General features: G+C 40.8%; 1 protein-coding gene and 1 long non-coding RNA gene across 2 annotated transcripts; one reads left to right on the top strand and one right to left on the bottom strand.

Annotated features, from left to right (window-relative positions):
- Positions 1 to 816: 816 nt before the first annotated feature.
- Positions 817 to 22189, top strand: LOC103506713. Its single transcript, XM_026821695.1, has 11 exons — positions 817 to 847; positions 7939 to 8116; positions 8880 to 9028; positions 9949 to 10171; positions 10563 to 10856; positions 13532 to 13690; positions 15766 to 15817; positions 19112 to 19304; positions 19886 to 19968; positions 20846 to 21115; positions 22026 to 22189. The coding sequence occupies exons 2-11, from the start codon at positions 7940 to 7942 to the stop codon at positions 22169 to 22171; spliced, it is 1746 nt and encodes a 581-aa protein (XP_026677496.1). The 5' UTR covers positions 817 to 847; position 7939; the 3' UTR covers positions 22172 to 22189.
- LOC103506710 lies at positions 16096 to 16870 on the bottom strand. Its single transcript, XR_541229.2, has 2 exons — positions 16774 to 16870; positions 16096 to 16331 (listed from the first exon to the last, which is right to left on the bottom strand). It is a non-coding gene; the product is annotated as an uncharacterized LOC103506710 (long non-coding RNA).
- Positions 22190 to 22900: the final 711 nt, after the last annotated feature.

The raw sequence follows: 22900 nt of genomic DNA, 5'->3' as shown, positions 1-22900 counted from the left end.
TTTCAATTTAGCCTCGGGGAAAGGGAAATGTCACAATTTACATTTACCGTATGTCATGCGGGGAGTTCAAGCACCTTTCAATTTAGTCTCGGGGAAAGGGAAATGTCACAATTTACATGTACCGTATGTCATGTAGGAATAGGTAGTGGGGGTCACTGTCTTTTAAGACCTTATTCAAACTTTTAGCTTTTAGTAGAAGTCCCCATTCTCTACTATACATTTACCGTATGTCATGTAGGAATAGGTAGTAGGGGTCACTGTCTTTTAAGACCTTATTCAAACTTTTAGCTTTTAGTAGAAGTCCCCATTCTCTAATAGTCTTTGTTATACCTTTGTACATAAAGGATTAAATAAAATCGACGTTGAAAAATTGGACTGAGAAAACTATCTAGGTACCTAGGTATTTGACCAAATTTCTTGCCTAATCTCTTGGATATTCTCTACTAGTCTTTGTTATAGATACCTTTGTATATAAAGGAATTAATAAAATCGACGTTGAAAAATTGGACTGAGAAAACTATCTATAGGTACCTAGGTATTTGACCAAATTTCTTGCCTAATCTCTTGGATATTTTTCTAGTAGTTTTTTTTTTCTTCTTTTTTTTTTCTTGAAATTTCTTGCCTAATCTCTTGGATATTTTTCTAGTAGTTTTTTTTTTCTTCTTTTTTTTTTTCTTGGATAATTTTCTTGCATATTTTTTTTTTCTATGGCAAAGGCTCAAAAAGATTTTAGGTAAGACAAACAGGTTTGTAGGTATATAGATACAATGAAAATGCAACGTTTACCATTCTTTGAGCTTTGTTTCCTGATCAGCTTCCACCCAGCTAGAGCAGTGCTATCCAAAAGGTAAGTTTTACGAGTAAGGTGTTTTCAAACCAGCAGATTTACAGACAAGCTGAAATTCAAAATTGTATAGTTAGAACACGGGGTAGGTAAATATTCAGAAGCCACGACAGTGAATAAGAAAGCTTCTTTTTGTGTTTAACCTAACCCTATAATAACACTGGTCACTGCTCATTTGTGACAACTCCATTTTGAAGCAATCCATTGACGTGACTTCTGAACAAGTACCGAGCAAATAAAAAACCCTACTTTCGGGAAATCGAGTTTAAAGATTTCAATCTATACGGCAAACATACGTTTTTGACATACGGCAACACGTTTTAGTAGTTTTTAAGGGGTTTAGGATAAAGAAAAAAAATATAGGATCAAAATTTAGGATCATAGGAACCATTTGGCACCAAAAACCAAAAATCGATTTTTTTGACATACCTACGGCGTTTTCGCTTAGCACGGCAGTATACTTTAGTTAGTTAGAAAGTGCCTAATCTGTCCCGTTTGATATATTATAAATTATAACTCTATGTCGGATTTGAAAGAGGTTTGATAGAGGGAACTGTAACTGCTAAGGTCTTATCATCCCGAAAGCGAGAGAAGGAAGACAGGATAGGAGAAAGCCAGTCGTTCCGAGAACGAACCTTATCTGTTTAGGATAAAATCCACCCAGCTCAGAAATCGAACCCGCGACCTAGCGCTTACAAGGTAGACGCGCTAGCGCGCTACCTTCCAAGCTAACTACTAGGCTGTCAGTTTCTTATTGGTTTTTGGGTTTCGGCTTGACCCAAGATTTAAGAACTTCGTGGAGACTCTTTTTTTCGGTGAGATCGATTAGTAAACCGATTAGATAGAATAGTAAATCGCATCTACCTAAACAAAACCAAAGCAAACTAAAATGAAGCAAAACAATGAATAGAAATGGTAGATGTTTTGTAGATATCTACCTAAAGTAGGTACATATTTAAGGTTGTTCCCATTAGTGGGTATCACAGTATAATATAAGATAGGTAGTTGTTGTTGTAGTTGGTCGACCAAAACTAACTTAATTTATAGTTATACTGCTCAAAGATGACCAAAGGGTCCCTTAAACCCAGAAAGTAGGCTATTTGGTACCATTATTAGTAGGTTAGTAGGTACTTGTTGTTGGTCGACCAAAACTAACTTAATTTATAGTTATACTGCTCAAAGATGACCAAAGGGTCCCTTAAACCCAGAAAGTAGGCTACTTGGTATCATTATTGTGGTCAATTTCACAAGTCAGTAGGTTAGTACTCTAAATAGCTACTGTCCTCTCGAAGCTGAGTGTATCCCGAACTCCAAGCATAGAGCCAAAAATACTTCGACATCGCCAAGAATCGAACCCGGGACCTCCGGAGTACAATCCAAGTGTGATACCCACTCGGCCACGAAGATTGGACTTCAACATCACGAATATCAGTAACAAGTGTAACAACGGAACGCTTCAATATTATCAAGTACAAGGACCGTCCTCCAACTTGATTTTTTTTCAGTGGCGACAGGCAAAAATCCCGTTGAGTGTATAAGTACAGGGACCGTCCCACAACCTGACGTGTGTGAAAAAAAAATCATGACTGGCAATAAGTACAGGGACATGTGTGTGTGATTGTCCCAAGTGGTAGTTTGACCTTTGATTTTCGCAAACGGGGACCTCAAAATCCAAATTGTGGACAAATGGGGATACACATTGGACAAAAGGGTACGTCCTCGTGGGAAGTACCCGTTTCTATAATGTCATCAATAATGTCACACCAAGTTCTCCATTTGGGTGTGTGGTGGGAGTTGTATAGGAAGTACATTAAGGTGATAGGTAGTAATATGGGAGGTACGAGGGGAGTCAGGTAGTAATTTATGGAAATTACATAGGGATGATGGGTAGTAATAATATGAGATGTAGGTACCTACCTACTTAGGGGATTCAGGTAGTAATATGGGAAGTACCTAGGGTTAATAGGTAGTAAAATGGGAAGTACCCAGGGGTAATGCGTAATATAGTGGAAGGCACTTGGGGGAGTCAGGTAGTATTATGGGAAGTTCCTAGGGTTGATAGGTAGTAAAATGTAATGTAAATGCAGTTTATTTGTGTTATTATATCACAACTTTGGTGCTCACTGCAGCATTGTAGGATTTTCCCAATATCTCAATAATCCTAAAATCCCATGTTGTTATTATGTCACAACTTTGGTGCTCACTGCAGCATTGTAGGATTTTCCCAATATCTCAATAATCCTAAAATCCAATTTTTACCTACCATGCTGGCACCGGTCGCTATGCGCATTTATATCATAGCTACTCATTTTCTTCACGAGGCTGAGTGGGCCCCGCAACATCCAGTCACGGAGTCAATCATTAGCTTGATACAAATTTCTTGACCCCGCCGGGTATCGAACCCGGGTCTCCCGCGTGCAAGGCGAGTGCAGTGACCACTACGCCATGGGAGCTGACTATAGGTAGTAAAATGGGAGGTACTTAGGGGAGTAAGGTAGTACTATAGGAAGTACCTAGGTGTGATAGGTAGTAGTAAAATGTGAGTTACTTAGGGGAGTTAAGTAGTATTATGGGAGATACGAGTAGTACTTAGGAGAGACAGGTAGTAATATGGGAAGTACATAAGGGTGATGTAGTAATATTATAGGAGGTACTTAGGGGAGTAGGTACTTAGGTAGTAATATGGGAGGTACTAAGGGGAGTTAGGAACAAACAGTCAAATTTAAGCCAAAATAAAGGTCATGTGCAGTGCAATAAAACGTATTCTGATAAATTTTGTGCCAGAACCCAAATTACCAAAGAAATTTTGAATTTCATTTTCGACCTTCAAAATTGGGTTGACTAAAATTTAATGTATTTTTGTTTTTTTGTGGCCCTGAATTTATTTCTTGAAAGGTTTTTTTTTTTATTTTTGAACTGACCCTCCCTGCTGACGTCAAAATAGTATTGGAAGGAAAATCGGGGAGTTGGGGTTGCAAAAACTCAACTTGAAGGGGTTTTAAAAGGATATCACCGTCACTAAATTTTCCATCAAATCTTGCGCACTAAACGGATTCGCGCTACGCCTACTAGTTTTTGAGAAATTTCAATTTTATGAAGCAAGACAGTCCTCCAAATTGATTTTTTTTCCAGTGGCGATAGGAAAAAATCACGTTTATTGTGTACAGGAACCGTCCTTTAACCTGAAGTGTGTGAAAAAAATCTCGTTCACTGTATAGTTTGGAGGACGTGTGTATGTCCTCCAAACTGACGAGGTCCTCCAACCTACTGTCTAAAAAACGCCAATATCCCTGTACGTATTGGCCTTATTGCCGTATATTATTTGGTTTTAACACTAAACTCATTGGAATACCTAAGTATTTTTGTATTGCCCAAGGGCTTTACATTGACACTTAGTTTACTCAAATCCGACGTTTGGTTCTAAAGCTATGGACAATCCAATTTTAAGGAAATGAATTTTCGGCCTTCAAAATTGGGTTGACTAAAATTTAATGTATTTTTGTGGTCCTGATTTTATTTCTAGAGGGATTTTTCAGATTTTCGAACTAACCCTCCCTGCTGACGTCAAAATAGTATTGGGAGGAAAATCGGACAGTTGGGGTTGCATAAACTCAACTTTAAGAGAATTTAAGAGGAAAGCACGTTCCTTCTATGTACTTGAAAATATGATTGTTTAATCTTGGAACAAAAAGTCAAATTTAAGCCAACTAAAAGCTAAAATAAAGGTCATGTGCAGTACAATAAAACGAGGTAGGCACTTCAATAAATTAGTTGGAGTGTTACCTACCCACAGTTGGGTTTTTCGGCCCTACGTTCCCACCAACAGCGTGAGATAGAGATAGGTGCCATGCCTCTCTCACGGACATGGAAAGCAAAGCAAGCCCTACGTTTAAAATATCAGTAGGTTGAAACCATGAAAATGAAAACTCTCTTACCTTTTTAAGCAAATCCAAATTTGGTATCCAAAATTATCCCTTTTTCGTGGTCAACGACACAACAGTAATACCAGATATGAAAACACAACAAAGAATAACACTGAAACACTGTCCAAAATAATATCTCATGCACTTTTCAGAAGACCAAAATCTAAACTGCACTTAATAGGTAACTGCAGCCGAGAATCTTAAACTTTCACAATACCCGCAATAAAACCCTCAATAAAAATACCTACACAGCCTAAAAATAATAAAAGAGTAAAGCCCTAAAAACTGTGACTTCCTATGTATGGCTTAACGGATATTACGACTAACGGAGGTTTTTTCGGAGATTTTTTTATTTTGTGTAAATCTCTTACCTTTTTAAGCAAATCCAAATTTGGTATCCAAAATTATCCCTTTTTCGTGGTCAACGACACAACAGTAATACCAGATATGAAAACACAACAAAGAATAACACTGAAACACTGTCCAAAATAATATCTCATGCACTTTTCAGAAGACCAAAATCTAAACTGCACTTAATAACTGCAGCCGAGAATCTTGAACTTTCACAATACCCGCAATAAAACCCTCGATAAAAATACCTACACAGCCTAAAAATAATAAAAGAGTAAAGCCCTAAAAATTGTGACTTCCTATGTATGCCTTAACGGATATTACGACTAACGGAGGTTTTTTCGGAGATTTTATTATTTTGTGTAAAAATAAAATTTTACCTTCAGAAGAAACAATAATTTTTTTATCTTTTTTTTCCCCTTTGGGTTTCAGGCAAGAAAGATACTCCAAAAACAGTTCATTATTATTAATATTTGCTTTTTTTCGTAAAGATTTTTTTTTTTTCGATCGTAAATTTTTGAAAGATAGGTATCGTAAAGATTTGTACTTTACGATTTGCGCGATCCAAGAACCAAGAACGTATCTCAGGAGAGAGGTAAGTCGGAACTAACGCTAACGTTCAAGTCTTGAGTGAAATACTGAGAGCTGACAGTGATAGTAATGATAGTGATAGTATTCTGATAACTGTGATAAGAAGACGATCCAAGAACCAAGAACGTATCTCAGGAGAGAGGTAAGTCGGAACTAACGCTAACGTTCAAGTCTTGAGTGAAATACTGAGAGCTGAGAGTGATAGTAATGATAGTGATAGTATTCTGATAACTGTGATAAGAAGATACGCCTGGTAACTAAAACTAGATATGCAATGTGCAATAAAATACGTCGTGTTTGGTTTTACCAATAACAAAAGAGATTTCACTAATGGCTAATGGAAGAATTTTTAATGATCCAAAAAGTAGAGTTTTTAATTATCCACACAGGAATTTTTAAAAATCCCTCCTTTTTGGACCACTGAAAACTCCTTTTGGATCATTAAAAACTCCTTTTTGAATTAATAAAAGCTCCTTTTTGGGTAGTTAAAAATTCTCCCATTAGTGAAACCTCCCATTAAGTCACTGCTGAAATCCACCATCAGTCTTAGTTGAAGATTTTCGGGATTTCTCATTTCAGATTCGCGTGGGGGACAACCTTTAGCTTTCGCCGAATGGCGATAGCAGAATAAAGAAAAGAAAAGAAAGACCTTTACATTGACACTTGTTTGCTCAAATCCCCTAGGTACCACCCATAGTACTACCTATCACCCCCAGATACCTCCCATAGTACTACTCATCACCTCTAGGTGCCTCCTCTCACCCCTAGGCACCTTCCATAGTACTACCTCTCACCCCTAGGTAAACCAGATTTAGGCAAAATACAACCTGCAACTCCGACACTGTTTTCAGGTCCCTGTACTTGACGTTTCTAAAGCATAGGTACACGGACCTGACACCTTTGGACTTTACAAAGTTATGCTTTCACGTAATCAAATAAATCCAACTGGAAAAGTTTTATTCTTAACAAGCCTTTTAATAGAAAGTGGTTTCGGAGACTGCTGAAATTTGGGGACAGGTTGGTAACTTACATTGCAATACCTACCCCAGCAAGTCCTGGTTTAGACCGTCCGGGACGAAGTCCTCCTATCTTGACTTCCTTCTCTCTTTCCTTTCAGGACGATTAACAGTTACACATCCCTCTATCAAACCTATTAAAAAAAACTTTTAGGTACCTACTCTTCTACCTACCTTGGTGGCGTAGTGGTGAAGATTTTTACTATTTTTATTATTATTAAACCATTAGATCAAACTTTATTTACATAATGAATATATACAAATGGTAACGAAATTCATAGGTACAAACATGGAAAGCAAAGCAAGCCCTACGTTTAAAATATCAGTAGGTTGAAACCATGAAAATGAAAACTCTCTTACCTTTTTAAGCAAATCCAAATTTGGTATCCAAAATTATCCCTTTTTCGTGGTCAACGACACAACAGTAATGCCAGATATGAAAACACAACAAAGAATAACACTGAAACACTGTCCAAAATATTATCTCATGCACTTTTCAGAAGACCAAAATCTAAACAGCACTTAGTTTACTCTCGCAGTCTAAACAAGGTCTTATGTATTTGATTGGTAATAACATTACATTTTATGGAACAATATTCAAGACCTGTTTAAATAAAAAAAGAAAAAAAAATGAGGTACGCGGGAAAAAAATGTGTAATGGCGAACAAAAGCAAATTTTGAATTTTGACGGCTTTTCAGTGCAGTAAAGTTCAAAAAAGTACCTACTGAATTTTTTTCAAAAGATACTGAGTGTGTCTAAAACTCAGTAGTAATGGTACACAACAACCTAGGTATGGGTGGGTAGTCGGAACTCATTATGATGGTGGCGGGGGTACGTGAGATTAAATCCAGGTACCCAAGGGATATGTCTTCTGGCACTGTTTGTTATCAGGTATTGATGTCATAAGTTCGTTACAGCTTGAATTCCATTCTCTGATGTTCATCGAGAGTTCATTACACGAAGATGACGCCGTCTCGAAAATAGACCTTCCTTCTTCAAGGGAGTCGACATCTAAACCGATTAGATAGAATAGTAAATCGCTTAGATAGATTAGTAAACCGATTAGATAGAATAGTAAATCGCTTAGATAGAATAGTAAACCGATTAGATAGAATAGTAAATCAAGTAAATCGCTTAGATAGATTAGTAAACCGATTAGATAGAATAGTAAATTGTTTAGATATAGATTAGTAAACTGCTTTCTCTTTTCAGCATGGCCGAGAGGTGGCGGGAATTCGACCGCTTGTCCAAACTCAAAGACCTGGTGTCAGACATCATGAATAAGACATTGGATGATTTGAATTGTATGGTGGTGCTTAGCGATGGATTCTATCAGCCACTGTTTACGAAGGAGCTCTACAGTCGATTTCATGAAGTGCCTTACTTTAAGGTATGTAGGTAACTTCTAAATTCTAATACCTACTTATGTAACTAAAAACCTTAGCAGTTACACACAATACACAGACCCTTTAGTTCAGCGATTTTCAACCGGGGGTACGTGAGAGACCCTCTGGAGGTACGCGGGAACTAAAAACCTTAGCAGTTACACACAATACACAGACCCTTTAGTTCAGCGATTTTCAACCGGGGGTACGTGAGAGACCCTCTGGAGGTAGAATAGAATAGAATATACCTTGTTTATACTACCAGCAAGCATAGGACTGAAAAGTTTTACTTTAAGGTATGTAGGTAACTTCTAAATTCTAATACCTACTTATGTAACTAAAAACCTTAGCAGTTACACAGAATACACAGACCCCTTAGTTCAGCGATTTTCAACCGGGGGTACGTGAAAGATCCTCTGGAGGTACGCGGGAAAAAAATGTGTAATGGCGAACAAAAGCAAATTTTGAATTTTGACGGCTTATCAGTGCAGTAAAGTTCAAAAAAGTACCTACTGAATTTTTCAAAAGATACTGAGTGTGTATAAAACTCAGTAATAATGGTACACAACAACCTAGGTATGGGTGGGTAGTCGGAACTCATTATGATGGTGGCGGAGGTACGTAAGATTAAATCCAGGTACCCAAGGGATATGAGCTCCTTTTTGGGTAGGTAGTTAAAAATTCTCCCATTAGTGAAACCTCCCATTAAGTCACTGCTGAAATCCATCATCAGCCTTAGTTGAAGATTTTCGGGATTTCTCATTTCAGATTCGCGTGGGGGACAACGAAGATCTTTTGGCTCCCAACTATAAAACCCTGGCAGTTCTGAAAGAGGCTAGAAAATCTGGCTGTAACACCTACATCATTGTCATGGCCAATGGGGACCAACTAGGGAGACTGCTGAAATTTGGGGACAGGTTGGTAACTTACATTGCAATACCTACCCCAGCAAGTCCTGGTTTAGACCGTCCGGGACGAAGGCTTTCCTCCTATCTTGACTTCCTTCTCTCTTTCCTTTCAGGACGATTAACAGTTACACATCCCTCTATCAAACCTATTAAAAAAAAACTTTTAGGTACCTACTCTTCTACCTACCTTGGTGGCGTAGTGGTGAAGATTTTTACTATTTTTATTATTATTAAACCATTAGATCAAACTTTATTTACATAATGAATATATACAAATGGTAACGAAATTCATAGGTACAAAATAAAGTTTGATCAAGGGTGGGGTTAATGCCTATGGCATTCTCTACCACCCCACCCTTGATGTACAGAATAGTGTTATCACGAATTTTAAATAATTTACAAACATAATCAAAGGGTGGAAAGAAAGGGGCCGAGGTATGGAATTTTATCCTCATTTATTTCAGAATTTGACCACATAGTATTAATGAAAGACCACATATTAATGAAAGGCTTAGGTGGTAGAGCGCGTCGTGCGTTTACCTTTCTCTCAAGAGTCTATTATTATCCACTTCATTGCTTCGTATCCACTCGTAAAATTTACAGCTAAAACAAATGTCAGCCTAAAAACGATCACCCTAGGGTGTATTAATGAAAGACCACATATTAATGAAAGGCTTAGGTGGTAGAGCGCGTCGTGCGTTTACCTTTCTCTCAAGAGTCTATTATTATCTACTTCATTGCCTTGCTTCGTATCCACTCGTAAAATTTACAGCTAAAACCAAATGTCAGCCTAAAAACGATCACAGGGTTGATTGAGGGCTGACGAAAAACGCTGACCCGTCTAACACGGGAAAAGGCGAAGAAGAAGAAGATCTACTTCTTTGCCTGGGACATTATCTTCATCATTTCCTCCTCTCTCTCCTCTCTAGACATCGAGTCCTAGACACGCGAGCACGCTACGTATTCCTGTTCGATTTCCGGCTCATCCAGCCCGGCCTTCATTACATCTGGAAGAAGATAGTGAACGTGATATTCCTACGGGAATACGCACGCTCCGGGCGCTACGAAATTATAACCACTCCTTTCCCGGTGCCCATTCAGGAGGTGCTGGTACCCCGCCGACTTGACTATTGGCATCACCGCAAATTCCAGGTAGGTGCTAGGTGCTGTACGTCTTACAGGGTACTGAGCGGTAAACGCCCGGCCAGGGCGGAAATTTTCTAACTAGATTTTTCCGTTCTTGGATAGGCAATATCGGCATGGATGTAAAAGAATGTGCCTTGAAGTAATGCGAAAGCGGTACCGAGATAAAATATCTTTTTAAAATTTCAACTTGCCAGCCTAGTTAGCTTGTTTGGTAGAGCGTCTGCCTCATTCATCACCTAAGCGCTAGGCCGCGGGTTCGATTACCGCCCTACAAGGACATTTTGTGTCTTTTGGGAGAAAAAAATCGTGTCGTGTGTAGTGGGAATACTCTTCTAGACATCGAGTCCTAGACACGCGAGCACGCTACGTATTCCTGTTCGATTTCCGGCTCATCCAGCCCGGCCTTCATTACATCTGGAAGAAGATAGTGAACGTGATATTCCTACGGGAATACGCACGCTCCGGGCGCTACGAAATTATAACCACTCCTTTCCCGGTGCCCATTCAGGAGGTGTTCCGGCTCATCCAGCCCGGCCTTCATTACATCTGGAAGAAGATAGTGAACGTGATATTCCTACGGGAATACGCACGCTCCGGGCGCTTCGAAATTATAACCACTCCTTTCCCGGTGCCCATTCAGGAGGTTCTGGTACCCCGCCGACTTGACTATTGGCATCACCGCAAATTCCAGGTAGGTGCTAGGTGCTGTACGTCTTACAGGGTACTGAGCGGTAAACGCCCGGCCAGGGCGGAAATTTTCTAACTAGATTTTTCCGTTCTTGGATAGGCAATATCGGCATGGATGTAAAAGAATGTGCCTTGAAGTAATGCGAAAGCGGTACCGAGATAAAATATCTTTTTAAAATTTCAACTTGCCAGCCTAGTTAGCTTGTTTGGTAGAGCGTCTGTCTTGTAAGCGCTAGGCCGCGGGTTCGATTACCGCCCTACAAGGACATTTTGTGTCTTTTGGGAGAAAAAAATCGTGTCGTGTGTAGTGGGAATACTCTTATTTAAATTACATTGCCTACAGGAGATTCGGAAAAAAATCGGATGAAACTCACAAGTGGAAATCTCTCTTTACAGGTGGTAGTGGGAATACTCTTATTTAAATTACATTGCCTACAGGAGATTCGGAAAAAAATCGGATGAAACTCACAAGTGGAAATCTCTCTTTACAGGTGAATGCTGATCTATTCCGTGACAAGACATCAAACCTGATGGGTCAAACTCTGCAAGTGGTCACCATTCAGCATGTTCCTGCCTCTATTAGAACTATCATCAGCCTCTAGATCAGCTAGCCAAGAGTTCGCTGAAATGTAGCGGTTGGGGACAACAAGTGAAGGAGTTTTTCCTCACATCTCTAGGTAAAACTAAGGTCATTAGTCTCTGCTGAATTGTTATTCATTATTCACTCAACTTCCCATTCAATAGAGGTGTAGAGATTACAGGAAAATGGAGGTTACCTAATTAGATTGATCGCATTCAGTAATTGCTTAGCTCTAGATCAGCTAGCCAAGAGTTCGCTGAAATGTAGCGGTTGGGGACAACAAGTGAAGGAGTTTTTCCTCACATCTCTAGGTAAAACGAAGGTCATTAGTCTCTGCTGAATTGTTATTCATTATTCACTCAACTTCCCATTCAATAGTGGTGTAGAGATTACAGGAAAATGGAGGTTACCTAATTAGATTGATCGCATTCAGTAATTGCTTAGTTCCTCAGTCTTACGACTCTTACGATGGAAGGCACTTGGGGCCCCTGCGCTGGCATAGCAGATCCATGAAAAACCCATACCAACATTGAGTTAACATATACCGACATAGAGTTAACTTGAGACTTTAGGCACTTGGGGCCCCTGCGCTGGCATAGCAGATCCATGAAAAACCATACCAACATTGAGTTAACATATACCGACATAGAGTTAACTTGAGACTTTGAACTTGGGGGCGGACGATCCTATATCCAACCTCTTCATCGTCCTCCAGATATTTCCGGTCAGAAAATCGGACAGCGGTTTGAAGAGGTCAGGGACATCGAGACAGTGGTCAAGCAAATATCCAACGGCAATTTGGCCTTCTATGAGAACATCTACTATTTGAAATACATCTCCATGAAGTATTCGACCAAAAGCAACAACGACTCTAGGGGTAAGTTCAAAAAGAAGGCGCAAACGCATGCGCATTCGACCAAAAGCAACAACGACTCTAGGGGTAAGTTCAAAAAGAAGGCGCAAACGCATGCGCTGGGATTTCTAAATATTCAGGTGGCGTTTCGTATTTAAGCTCATCCCATCCCACATAGCTGTTTACTCCTACATCTAAGCCTTAAAGTGGGCATTCCTATTTAGTTTAGTAATTAGTATTACAGACGCATGCGCTGGGATTTCTAAATATTCAGGTGGCATTTCGTATTTAAGCTCATCCCATCCATCCCACAGAGCTGTTTACTCCTACATCTAAGCCTTAAAGTGGGCATTCCTATTTAGTTTAGTAATTAGTATTACAGGAGACTTTAACTACCTCGCGTTTCCAACGTGTCAAACTTAGCACTCTTTTTGTGGTGTTGGAAACGCCAACTTCATAACCTAGGAACTACATTATTTTCAAATCAATGGGCTTCATACTCCCAGTTCTTTCCTTCTTTAGATAGCCTCTAATTATTTACATTACTATTACTGCGTGAGTATTACACCTATTTTGACTACCTCGTGTTTCCAACGTGTCAAACTTAGCACTCTTTTTGTGGTGTTGGAAACGCCAACTTCATAACCTAGGAACTACATTATTTTCAAATCAATGGGCTTCATACTCCCAGTTCTTTCCTTCTTTAGATAGCCTCTAATTATTTACATTACTATTACTGCGTGAGTATTACACCTATTGCGTGAGTATTACACCTAGTATTACACCGTGAGTATTACACCTATTACCAAATATACAAGACCTTGTGTAGACTGCGGAAGTAAAGGGACTTTTCAGTCTCATTCTGGCAGGATAAACATGTAGCTACCCATGCAATTGTCCTCACGCGGCTGACTGGACCCTCAACTCCAAGCACAGAGCCGAAAAAACTTCGACTCTACCGGGAATCGAACTCGGGACCTCCTGTGTGCAAGCCTAGTGTGATACCCACTCGACCACGGAGGTTGCCGGCATGTTTCTATTTTTACACTGTTGGCAGGATTGGGGGATATAAAACGGCCCCTAGAATGGCTTTCAGGATAAACAGGGTCTATTCTATTCTATTTTGTTCTAGACATCCTCCCCTAGTAGACACCCCTTGCCACACCCCTAATTAACATAATTCCCCCCTACAGGACATTCGGAAAAAAATCGGATGAAACTCACAAGTGGAAATCTCTCTTTACAGGTAAATGCTGATCTATTCCGTGACAAGACGTCAAACCTGATGGGTCAAACTCTGCAAGTGGTCACCATTCAGCATGTTCCTGCCTCTATTAGAACTATCATCAGTCCTACCGACTCTACCAGCTCGATAGCCGTCAAATATAGTGGACTAGAACTTGAGGTAGGTAAGGTTACGGTCTGTCCACACATGGGCCGTCGATTCACATCGATCGACTCCGACTGCCGTAGGACTAGAACTTGAGGTAGGTAAGGTTACGGTCTGTCCACACATGGGCCGTCGATTCACATCGATCGACTGCCGTGCCACAGCATTACTAAATGCCTTCTTTACTATTAATTCTCATTCATCACCTATCTTTTTACACTGGTAATGCCGCCACTGGTCGCTACTCAGGATAAACAGGGTCTATTCTATTCTATTTTGTTCTAGACATCCTCCCCTAGTAGACACCCCTTGCCACACCCCTAATTAACATAATTTCCCCAGACACCCTCATCAACAGCACCATGCAGACAAGTATGTCCTCTCTGCACATTATGAGCTCGTGCATCATCAACATGTCTTAGGGCCTTTTCTTCAGCTCTCTCAAAAGAAACGTAACTTTGTTATCTATGTCCAATAATCCCCAAGACCTTGTGTAGACTGCGGAAGTAAAGGGACTTTTCAGTCTCATTCTGGCAGGATAAACAGGGTCTATTCTATTCTATTTTGTTCTACACATCCTCCCCTAGTAGACACCCCTTACCACACCTCTAATTAACATAATTCCAAACCCCCGTCGCGTCGACCGTCAGAAAACCTTAGCTGCTAAAAAGCGACATCAAAGCCTTAAAAAAGGTAATATGTAGGTGCCTAGATTAGATATTAGATGTTGGACATTAGAAAATAATTTACACCTCTAGTTTTACTGTAACATGAAAGCATTATTGTTATTTCTTTATTAGACAAAAATAAATAACCATGAACTTAAAAATTAACATCTTTATTTTCTGTTTTCGAGAGATTTTCAATAAATTCAAGTGTGGAAAAATATTCTTTTCCCTGTAATTTGAAATGATAATCTTCTTTCTTTTGGACTATAGACTTTCGATTAGAATGAAGTTCTTTTTGCGAGTTACCTAACCATTTACCGTTTACCAAAGTCTGGCGATTAATTTTCAAAGTCTGGCGAAATTTCTATAGAAATAGGTACATAGTTATGAAGCATGATTTTTCTATTAGTTTTAATGTATTTTTCTATTAATTCACACTGAGATTTTCAAAAGGGTCGAAAATGAAATCTCAACTTCCTCGTTTATGTGACTACTGACCCAACATTTTTATTCTATTCTAGCTAGCAAGATGACACCAGTCCTGATTTTCAGTCATTTTTTTTAGTAGGTAGGTATATGAAGTACGATAGAAAAAATTGGAAACATTTTAAGTCCACAAACATTTATGTGAACACAGAAAACACCGAAGAAAAAATTGTTAGTAGCGCTGTTAGTTCACAAATCTACCTCTTCAGAAATCTAAGAGCCTGTTCACACTTGTCGTGAGTTTCATCCGATTTTTTCCCGAATGTCCTGTAGGCAATGTAATTTAAATGAGTGATCACACTACACACGACACGACTTTTTTCCCAAACAACAAGTGTGAACGGACTTTACTTTAAGTAGCCTTAGAATCCTTCTTAGGCTTTCCCACTTTGGTTACAGAGTCAGAACTAAGTGATTTTGTAGTGGAAGAACATTCAGAATCTACTGACAGTGATGATTGCTTGCCCATATCTATCTGATAAGAAGTTATCAGTATTTTATAAGGGAAAAGGACCTCGAGAATGGAAAAAAGGCCAGTGAACGGAAAAAGGGCCCCCAAAGAGCTTTTTTAAAACTAATATTTCTTGTATAAGACTTCGTGATATAACGCAACACATTGTGTTGGTTGTGACGTCATCTTCAGCCTCGTAAGGCGCGAGAATCGCTACGTAGGCGGGGTTACCAGTGAAGTCATAACGCAACACATTGTGTTGGTTGTGACGTCATCTTCAGCCTCGTAAGGCGCGAGAATCGCTACGTAGGCGGGGTTACCAGTGAAGTTAGTAAATCCGCCGCGGCCGAGAGTCGAACCCGCGATCCCTTGAGGCGAGAGAGTCCGCACATAGTTGACGGGCCATATATCGATGTCGACTGAACCGCCCACACTGCCTCGACAACATAGATTTACCTCGTCGATTGACGGCCGGTCGATCGGAGAAGTTGAGCAACTCCATTAATGAGATGCTGAAGGAAAAACCCAGCACTGAAGGTAAGTCTCAAGTAGAGTAACCCTGTCAAATACTGTCAATTAAAAATGGTGCTCGCAAAACCCAGCACTGAAGGTAGGAAATGCTTTAATTGTGTTGAGCATACTTGAATGACTGCACACCTTAACACAAGAGGTGTCACAGCTATGTTTGTACACACCTTAACACAAGAGGTGTCACAGCTATGTTTGTACACACCTTAACATTATGGACGGGTTAGAAGTTAGAATCGCAATAAAATCCTGATTCTATTGTGATTTCGTCTAGATTTTTTTTTAAAAAACAATAATAGACTTAATACTATAAGGGATAGGTACTTTCAGACGAGGTAGATTTGTGAGAAAAACAATAGCACCACTTGCAATTCACAACACTTAATTCTAGCTTATTTCGAGTTGGCGAATCCTGTTGTCTCTCAAGAACCCAAATCTTGTCTTGATTTCCATCCTAAGATTCCGAAGACAAGGTCTGGGCGCACTGAGTCTTTACTTCTTTCTGACAGATGACGAGGTTTTCCTGGAACAAAAGGGAGAGATTGCCAAGTTAGATCAGTTTTTTTTTTTAAAAGAGGTTTGACTGCTAAGGTCTTATCGTCCCGAAATTGAAGAGAGAAGGAGGACATTATCCCATCAGGATAAAATCAGCTCCGGGCCGGAATCGAACCCGTGGCCCAGCGCTTACGAGGCAGACGCGTAACCAACCAAGATAACTAGGCTGTCTTGCCAAGTTAGATCAGTTTACTAAACCACTATTTGAAATTCCTGTCGTTTAGACTCGGCCAAAAGACTCGCAGCCAACCCAGCGTTCAGCGTAGCGGTAATAGCGTAAAACCCCCGTCGCGTCGACCGTCAGAAAACCTTAGCTGCTAAAAAGCGACATCAAAGCCTTAAAACAGGTATTATGTAGGTGCCTATACTTCCAGAAAATATCTGTATTTCCTGAGAATTTCTATACTTACATACTGAAAGCTTTCGCAGTTTGACTCGAACTTTTGCTGTCCTGATGCTTGGAGGTCCTTGTACCATCTGTCGAATCAAAGAAAAAAGTAAATTAACGGGATATTCAGAACACTTATTCTCAGGATTGTGTTCATAATTTTCAAATTTTTAAACAGTTTGCGGCTAAGGTCTTATCGTCCCGAAATTGAAGAGAGAAGGAGGACATTATCCCATCAGGATAAAATCAGCTCCGGGCCGGAATCGAACCCGCGGCCCAGCGCTTACGAGGCAGACGCGTAACCAACCAAGATAACTAGGCTGTCTTGCCAAGTTAGGTCAGTTTACTAAACTACTATTTGAAATTCCTGTCGTTTAGACTCGGCCAAAAGACTCGCAGCCAACCCAGCGTTCAGCGTAGGTTCACAAATCTACCTCTTCAGAAATCTAAGAGCCTGTTCACACTTGTCGTGAGTTTCATCCGATTTTTTCCCGAATGTCCTGTAGGCTGTAGGGAATGTAATTTAAATGAGTGATCACACTACACACGACACGACTTGTAGCGGTAATAGCGTAAAACCCCCGTCGCGTCGACCGTCAGAAAACCTTAGCTGCTAAAAAGCGACATCAAAGCCTTAAAAAAGGTATTATGTAGATTTCAGCGTAGCGGTAATAGCGTAAAACCCCCGTCGCGTCGACCGTCAGAAAACCTTAGCTGCTAAAAAGCGACATCAAAGCCTTAAAACAGGTATTATGGTGAGTCTACACAAAATAAATTCGTTCCAATGTTCTATTTTCAAAGTGATCTTTTCTTACTACATTAGAACTCCAACTCAACAACCCCCGTCGCGTCGACAGTCAGAAAACCTTAGTTGCTAAAAAGCGACATCAAAGCCTTAAAAAAGGTAATATGTAGGTGCCTATACTTCCAGAAAATATCTGTATTTCCTGAGAATTTCCATACTTACATACTGAAAGCTTTCGCAGTTTGACTCGAACTTTTGCTGTCCTGATGCTTGGAGGTCCTTGTACCATCTGTCGAATCAAAGAAAAAATTAAATTAACGGGATATTCAGAACACTTTTTCTCAGGATTGTGTTCATAATTTTCAAATTTTTAAACAGTTAGCATTGTGGTGGTCGCCTACAGGGCGAGTCTGACGGCCATCCTGGCGAATCCTGCCCCTCGGTGAGGACCCATTTCTTTCAAGCACTTCCTCTGCCTTTAAAGGTCCAAGAGTTCTCAGAATTACTTCTTTGTTTTCAAGTATTTTCCCCTGGTGGGCGATTGAAAGGAGACACCTGCCGGTTTTCGCCTCAAACCCCGGTTTAGCATTTCCTTTTAATCTAACAGTATCCTAAGTCAATCCGACCCGAAATACTAATCTGACTCTGACAGCCTCTAGGCTTCTCAAAAGGCAATCCGTCCGGGCTTTCCTCCTATCTTGACTTCCTTCTCTCTTTCCTTTCAGGACGATTAACAGTTACACATCCCTCTATCAAACCTATTAAAAAAAAACTTTTAGGTACCTACTCTTCTACCTACCTTGGTGGGTGGGGTTAATGCCTATGGCATTCTCTACCACCCCACCCTTGATGTACAGAATAGTGTTATCACGAATTTTAAATAATTTACAAACATAATCAAAGGGTAACCCCGGTCCTCAGAACAACTACTGGTCATAATCAGCAGATCTTGCTGATGAATTCTAACAAGAACAAAACGTGTCCCAGGCTGCTCGAAATAATTGATTAAAAGTCTTATCCTTGGACAGTTGATTTGGCAGCCTTGCACTGGCGTAGCGTGGTCTAAATTCAAGTGTAGGGCCTTAGAGGGCTCATGCACAGGTCTACCAAGTCCCATCACAGTACATACCATTAATATTTATGGGCATTAGAGTGAACTTTTGAGTTGTATGGCCGCCATACACGCCATACATACACGCTACGCCACTGAATTCTAACAAGAACAAAACGTGTCCCAGGCTGCTCGAAATAATTGATTAAAAGTCTTATCCTTGGACAGTTGATTTGGCAGCCTTGGCCTTACAAAACAGAATAGCTCTTTCCGATCTTAACGGGATATTCAGAACACTTTTTCTCAGGATTGTGTTCATAATTTTCAAATTTTTAAACAGTTAGCATTTCCTTTTATTCCTTGGCCAACTTATCAGAGGTACCTACTTCTTCCAGGTCAAGCAATCTCAGTGGTTCAGTGCTTAGCCCGGTGGACTTTGAATCTGGAGGTTGGTGGTTCAAGTCCAAGTCAATTCACAGAGTTTACCGTAGTTTTTTAAGCAGGGAATGACATTTGTGACAAGGATTTATGCTTAATACAATTAAAATTCCTTACCTCTTCCAGGTCTCTATCTGTTCAAGGACATCGACAACAGCTTTCTCTATACTCTCAGCATGCTTCTGGTGGTCTCTCTGCCGAAGATGCCCACGGGTTGGGCTCTGCGCATGCTCACTGGATGGTGGTGGCTGTACTGTGTACTTGTGGTGGTCGCCTACAGGGCGAGTCTGACGGCCATCCTGGCGAATCCTGCCCCTCGGTGAGGACCCATTTCGTTCAAGCACTTCCTCGCTGTACTGTGTACTTGTGGTGGTCGCCTACAGGGCGAGTCTGACGGCCATCCTGGCGAATCCTGCCCCTCGGTGAGGACCCATTTCTATCAAGCACTTCCTCTGCCTTTAAAGGTCCAAGAGTTCTCAGAATTACTTCTTTTTTTTTCAAGTATTTTCCCCTGGTGGGCGATTGAAAGGAGACACCTGCCGGTTTTCGCCTCAAACCCCGGTCCTCAGAACAACTACTGGTCATAATCAGCAGATCTTGCTGATGAATTCTAACAAGAACAAACCTTGCCCCAGGCTGCTCGAAATTATTGATTAAAAGTCTTATCCTTGGACAGTTGATTTGTATATGCCAAATTTCAGGTTCCCATCTTTAGCCATTCAAAAAATATTCAAGGGTCCCCGGACTTTTGAAACACTCTGTATATTTTAGACTCTGACAGCCTCTAGGCTTCTCAAAAGACAATCTGTTCCGAAAATTTTGTAGTGTACTTACTCGTGGAATGTTTAGAAAACAAGGCCGTCTTCAGGGTTTTCTTTTCGGTCGAATTTTTGTCGGCAGGGGCGGAGGCGGGGGTGACGTGTTCGATGATGTGATTGGCTACAGATCGGATCACGCTCGAGCTTCTGGGTTTGCTCGGCGGGGCGCTTCTGTCGAATCTGAAACGAAATATAGGGTTTCTCATCACCACTGAAAATTTGAAGTGGCCAAGTGCTTGGTAAGATAGTGAGTTATTTCTAATACTTCTGCCCGGTCCACCTAAGAATCATCTTTCTAAAGGTGTGTCCACTCTCCAAACATAGTCGACCGGCCGGCCCGGCCATCAATCGACGAGGTGAATCTATATTGTCAAGGCAGAGTGGACGGTTCAGCCGATATCGATCGACGGCCGGGGGACTATGTGTGGACATACCTTAGGACAGTATGAGATTTCTAATACTACTAACCGGTCCACCTCTATGATTGAATCATCTAAGATTGAGATTGAGTGTTTCCATATATTTCGTCTATCTCATAGGTACTTTACTTATAGCTATCTTTCAAGTAAGATGTGAGATATTTAATGGAAAACCTGCTACATGAAGTGTATCCTTAGGACAGTATGAGATTTCTAATACTACTAACCGGTCCACCTCTATGATTGAATCATCTAAGATTGAGATTGAGTGTTTCCATATTTTTCATCTATCTTATAGGTACTTTACTTATAGCTATCTTTCAAGTAAGATGTGAGGTCTTTAATGGAAAACCTGCTACATGAAGTGTAGCAGGTTTTACTTACACCATTTTTATGAATTACCTACATATTTATCCAATGTTAACCGGTTTTTGCCCCAGATGTTCCTAGGCCATAATACCCAGCAGTTACTTTGTAAAATTCATTCACTTACTTTTTGTTTTGGCACACTTCCATATTGGGATGTTCCTAGGCCATAATACCCTGCAGTTACTTTGTAAAATTCATTCACTTACTTTTTGTTTTGGCACACTTCCATATTGGTGGTGGAATAATCCCCACAGACACCCTCATCAACAGCACCATGCAGACAAGCATGTCCTCTCTGCACATTATGAGCTCGTGCATCATCAACATGCCCATCTCGCTGGGCCTGCAGAAGAATTCGCCTCTCAAGCCGCGGGTAGACACGTTTATGCAGAGGGTAATCGAGGCCGGCCTCGTGAAGAAGTGGCTGAACGATGTGATGCTGGACATAACCGTGACGGAAACCGAGGCTCTGTCCGGGAACGAAGAGGTGAAGGCGCTGATGGACCTGAAGAAGCTGTACGGAGGTAAGTTGCTGGTTTTGGCCTTTGTACTCTTAGGCCAACCACTCACTATCAGGTAGACCTGTACCTGTTAGGTCTACCTGATAGTGAGTGGCTGGTGGTCTTGAGTATTCTTAAGGTGTGTCCACAACTCCACACATAGTCGACCGGCCGTCAGCTGAATCTTTGTTACCGAGGCGGTGTGGACGGTTCAGTCGACATCGATCGGTCGACTACGTGTAGAGACACGGTTGGCTTTCTCTTATATTAGTCTCCTTCTCTCTTTGATTTCAGGACCATAAGACTTCAGTAGGTTTCTTAAGGTGTGTCCACACATAGTCGACCGGCCGTCGATCGACGAGCTGAATCTATGTTGTCGAGGCAGTGTGGACGGTTCAGTCGACATCTATCGACGACCGGTCAACTTTTTTTTATATATTTTTTTTTTAAAAAGATGAGTGTTCCACCACCGTTTTTATTTCGTAGCAATGAAACAACTGCTACATTAGACGCTTGTGGTCTGTGTCGTAGCATGCCCATCCCGTAGTATGCCTCTCATCAGATGGGCGAGAAGAGACACAATACTTCCCATTTAGGTGCTGGGTCAACACGAGAACACCAGAAAGTAACCCGTTGAAATATTTGCAATCGAAAAACGAGTACAAATTTTTGTCGATGGTGGGATTCGAACCTGGGACCTTCTGCATGGCAAGCAAGCGCGTTACCACTGGACCAACCGTGAGTACGTGTAGAAACACGGTTGGCTTTCTCTTACCCTAGTTTCCTTCTCTCTTTGATTTCAGGACCATAAGACCTCAGTAGTTATAGTTACCTGTACCTTCCAAACCAAAAAAAAAAAAACTGTTGCTGATTTAATCAAAGTATTTTTAATAACTAACAACTGTCTTGTTTCTCAAATTTTCATTGGTTCCAGGGATTGTCGTGCTCATAGTGGGATCAGGGTTGAGCATTTTAATCCTACTGGGTGAACTCATTCACTGGTACCTCGTCACCAAACGGAGCCCCCACTATGACCAGTACAATGTTGTCAAGTATTACAAGACATTGCGACACTACTGAAGGCACTGTTGAGCAAGATATGTAAATGTAAGGGATATACAAAGCATAGAAAGCCACGGTGAAAGCCCGTTGCACTATGACCAGTACAATGTTGTCAAGTATTACAAGACATTGCGACACTACTGAAGGCACTGTTGAGCAAGATATGTAAATGTAAGGGGTATACAAAGCATAGAAAGCCATGGTGAAAGCCCGTTGAAAGCACTAGTTCCTAAGGGGATCACTGAAGTTAAGCATTAAAAGCAATAGTTCCTAAGGGGATCACTGAAGTTAAGCAGCGTTGTGTGTTGTTGGTGTCCGAATGGGTGACCATCTGGGCAATCCTTTGCTGCTGGTTTTTTCGGGCCCCACTCAGGCTGGGTGAGGTTAATGTGAGGAGGTGGGTAGCTTGTGACTGAATGAAGGGTAAAACCCCCGTCACTGCCCCACTCAGGCTGGGTGAGGTTAATGTGAGGAGGTGGGTAGCTTGTGACTGAATGAAGGGTAAAACCCCCGTCACTAAAAAAAAAATATGGACAGATGGCCACTGTTAACATAACAGCTAATTACCTAGATTAGAAGCCCCACTCAGGCTGGGTGAGGTTAATGTGAGGAGGTGGGTAGCTTGTGACTGAATGAAGGGTAAAACCCCCGTCACTAAAAAAAAAAATATGGACAGATGGCCACTGTTAACATAACAGCTAATTACCTAGATTAGATATTAGATGTTGGACATTAGAAAATAATTTA

This window comes from Diaphorina citri, unplaced genomic scaffold, assembly GCF_000475195.1.
Source record: "Diaphorina citri unplaced genomic scaffold, Diaci psyllid genome assembly version 1.1 scaffold256, whole genome shotgun sequence".
In the NCBI taxonomy this organism is placed as follows: Eukaryota; Metazoa; Arthropoda; class Insecta; order Hemiptera; family Psyllidae; genus Diaphorina; species Diaphorina citri.
Note: the sequence above shows the minus strand (reverse complement) of the source record. Positions and strands in the feature narration are given on the sequence as shown.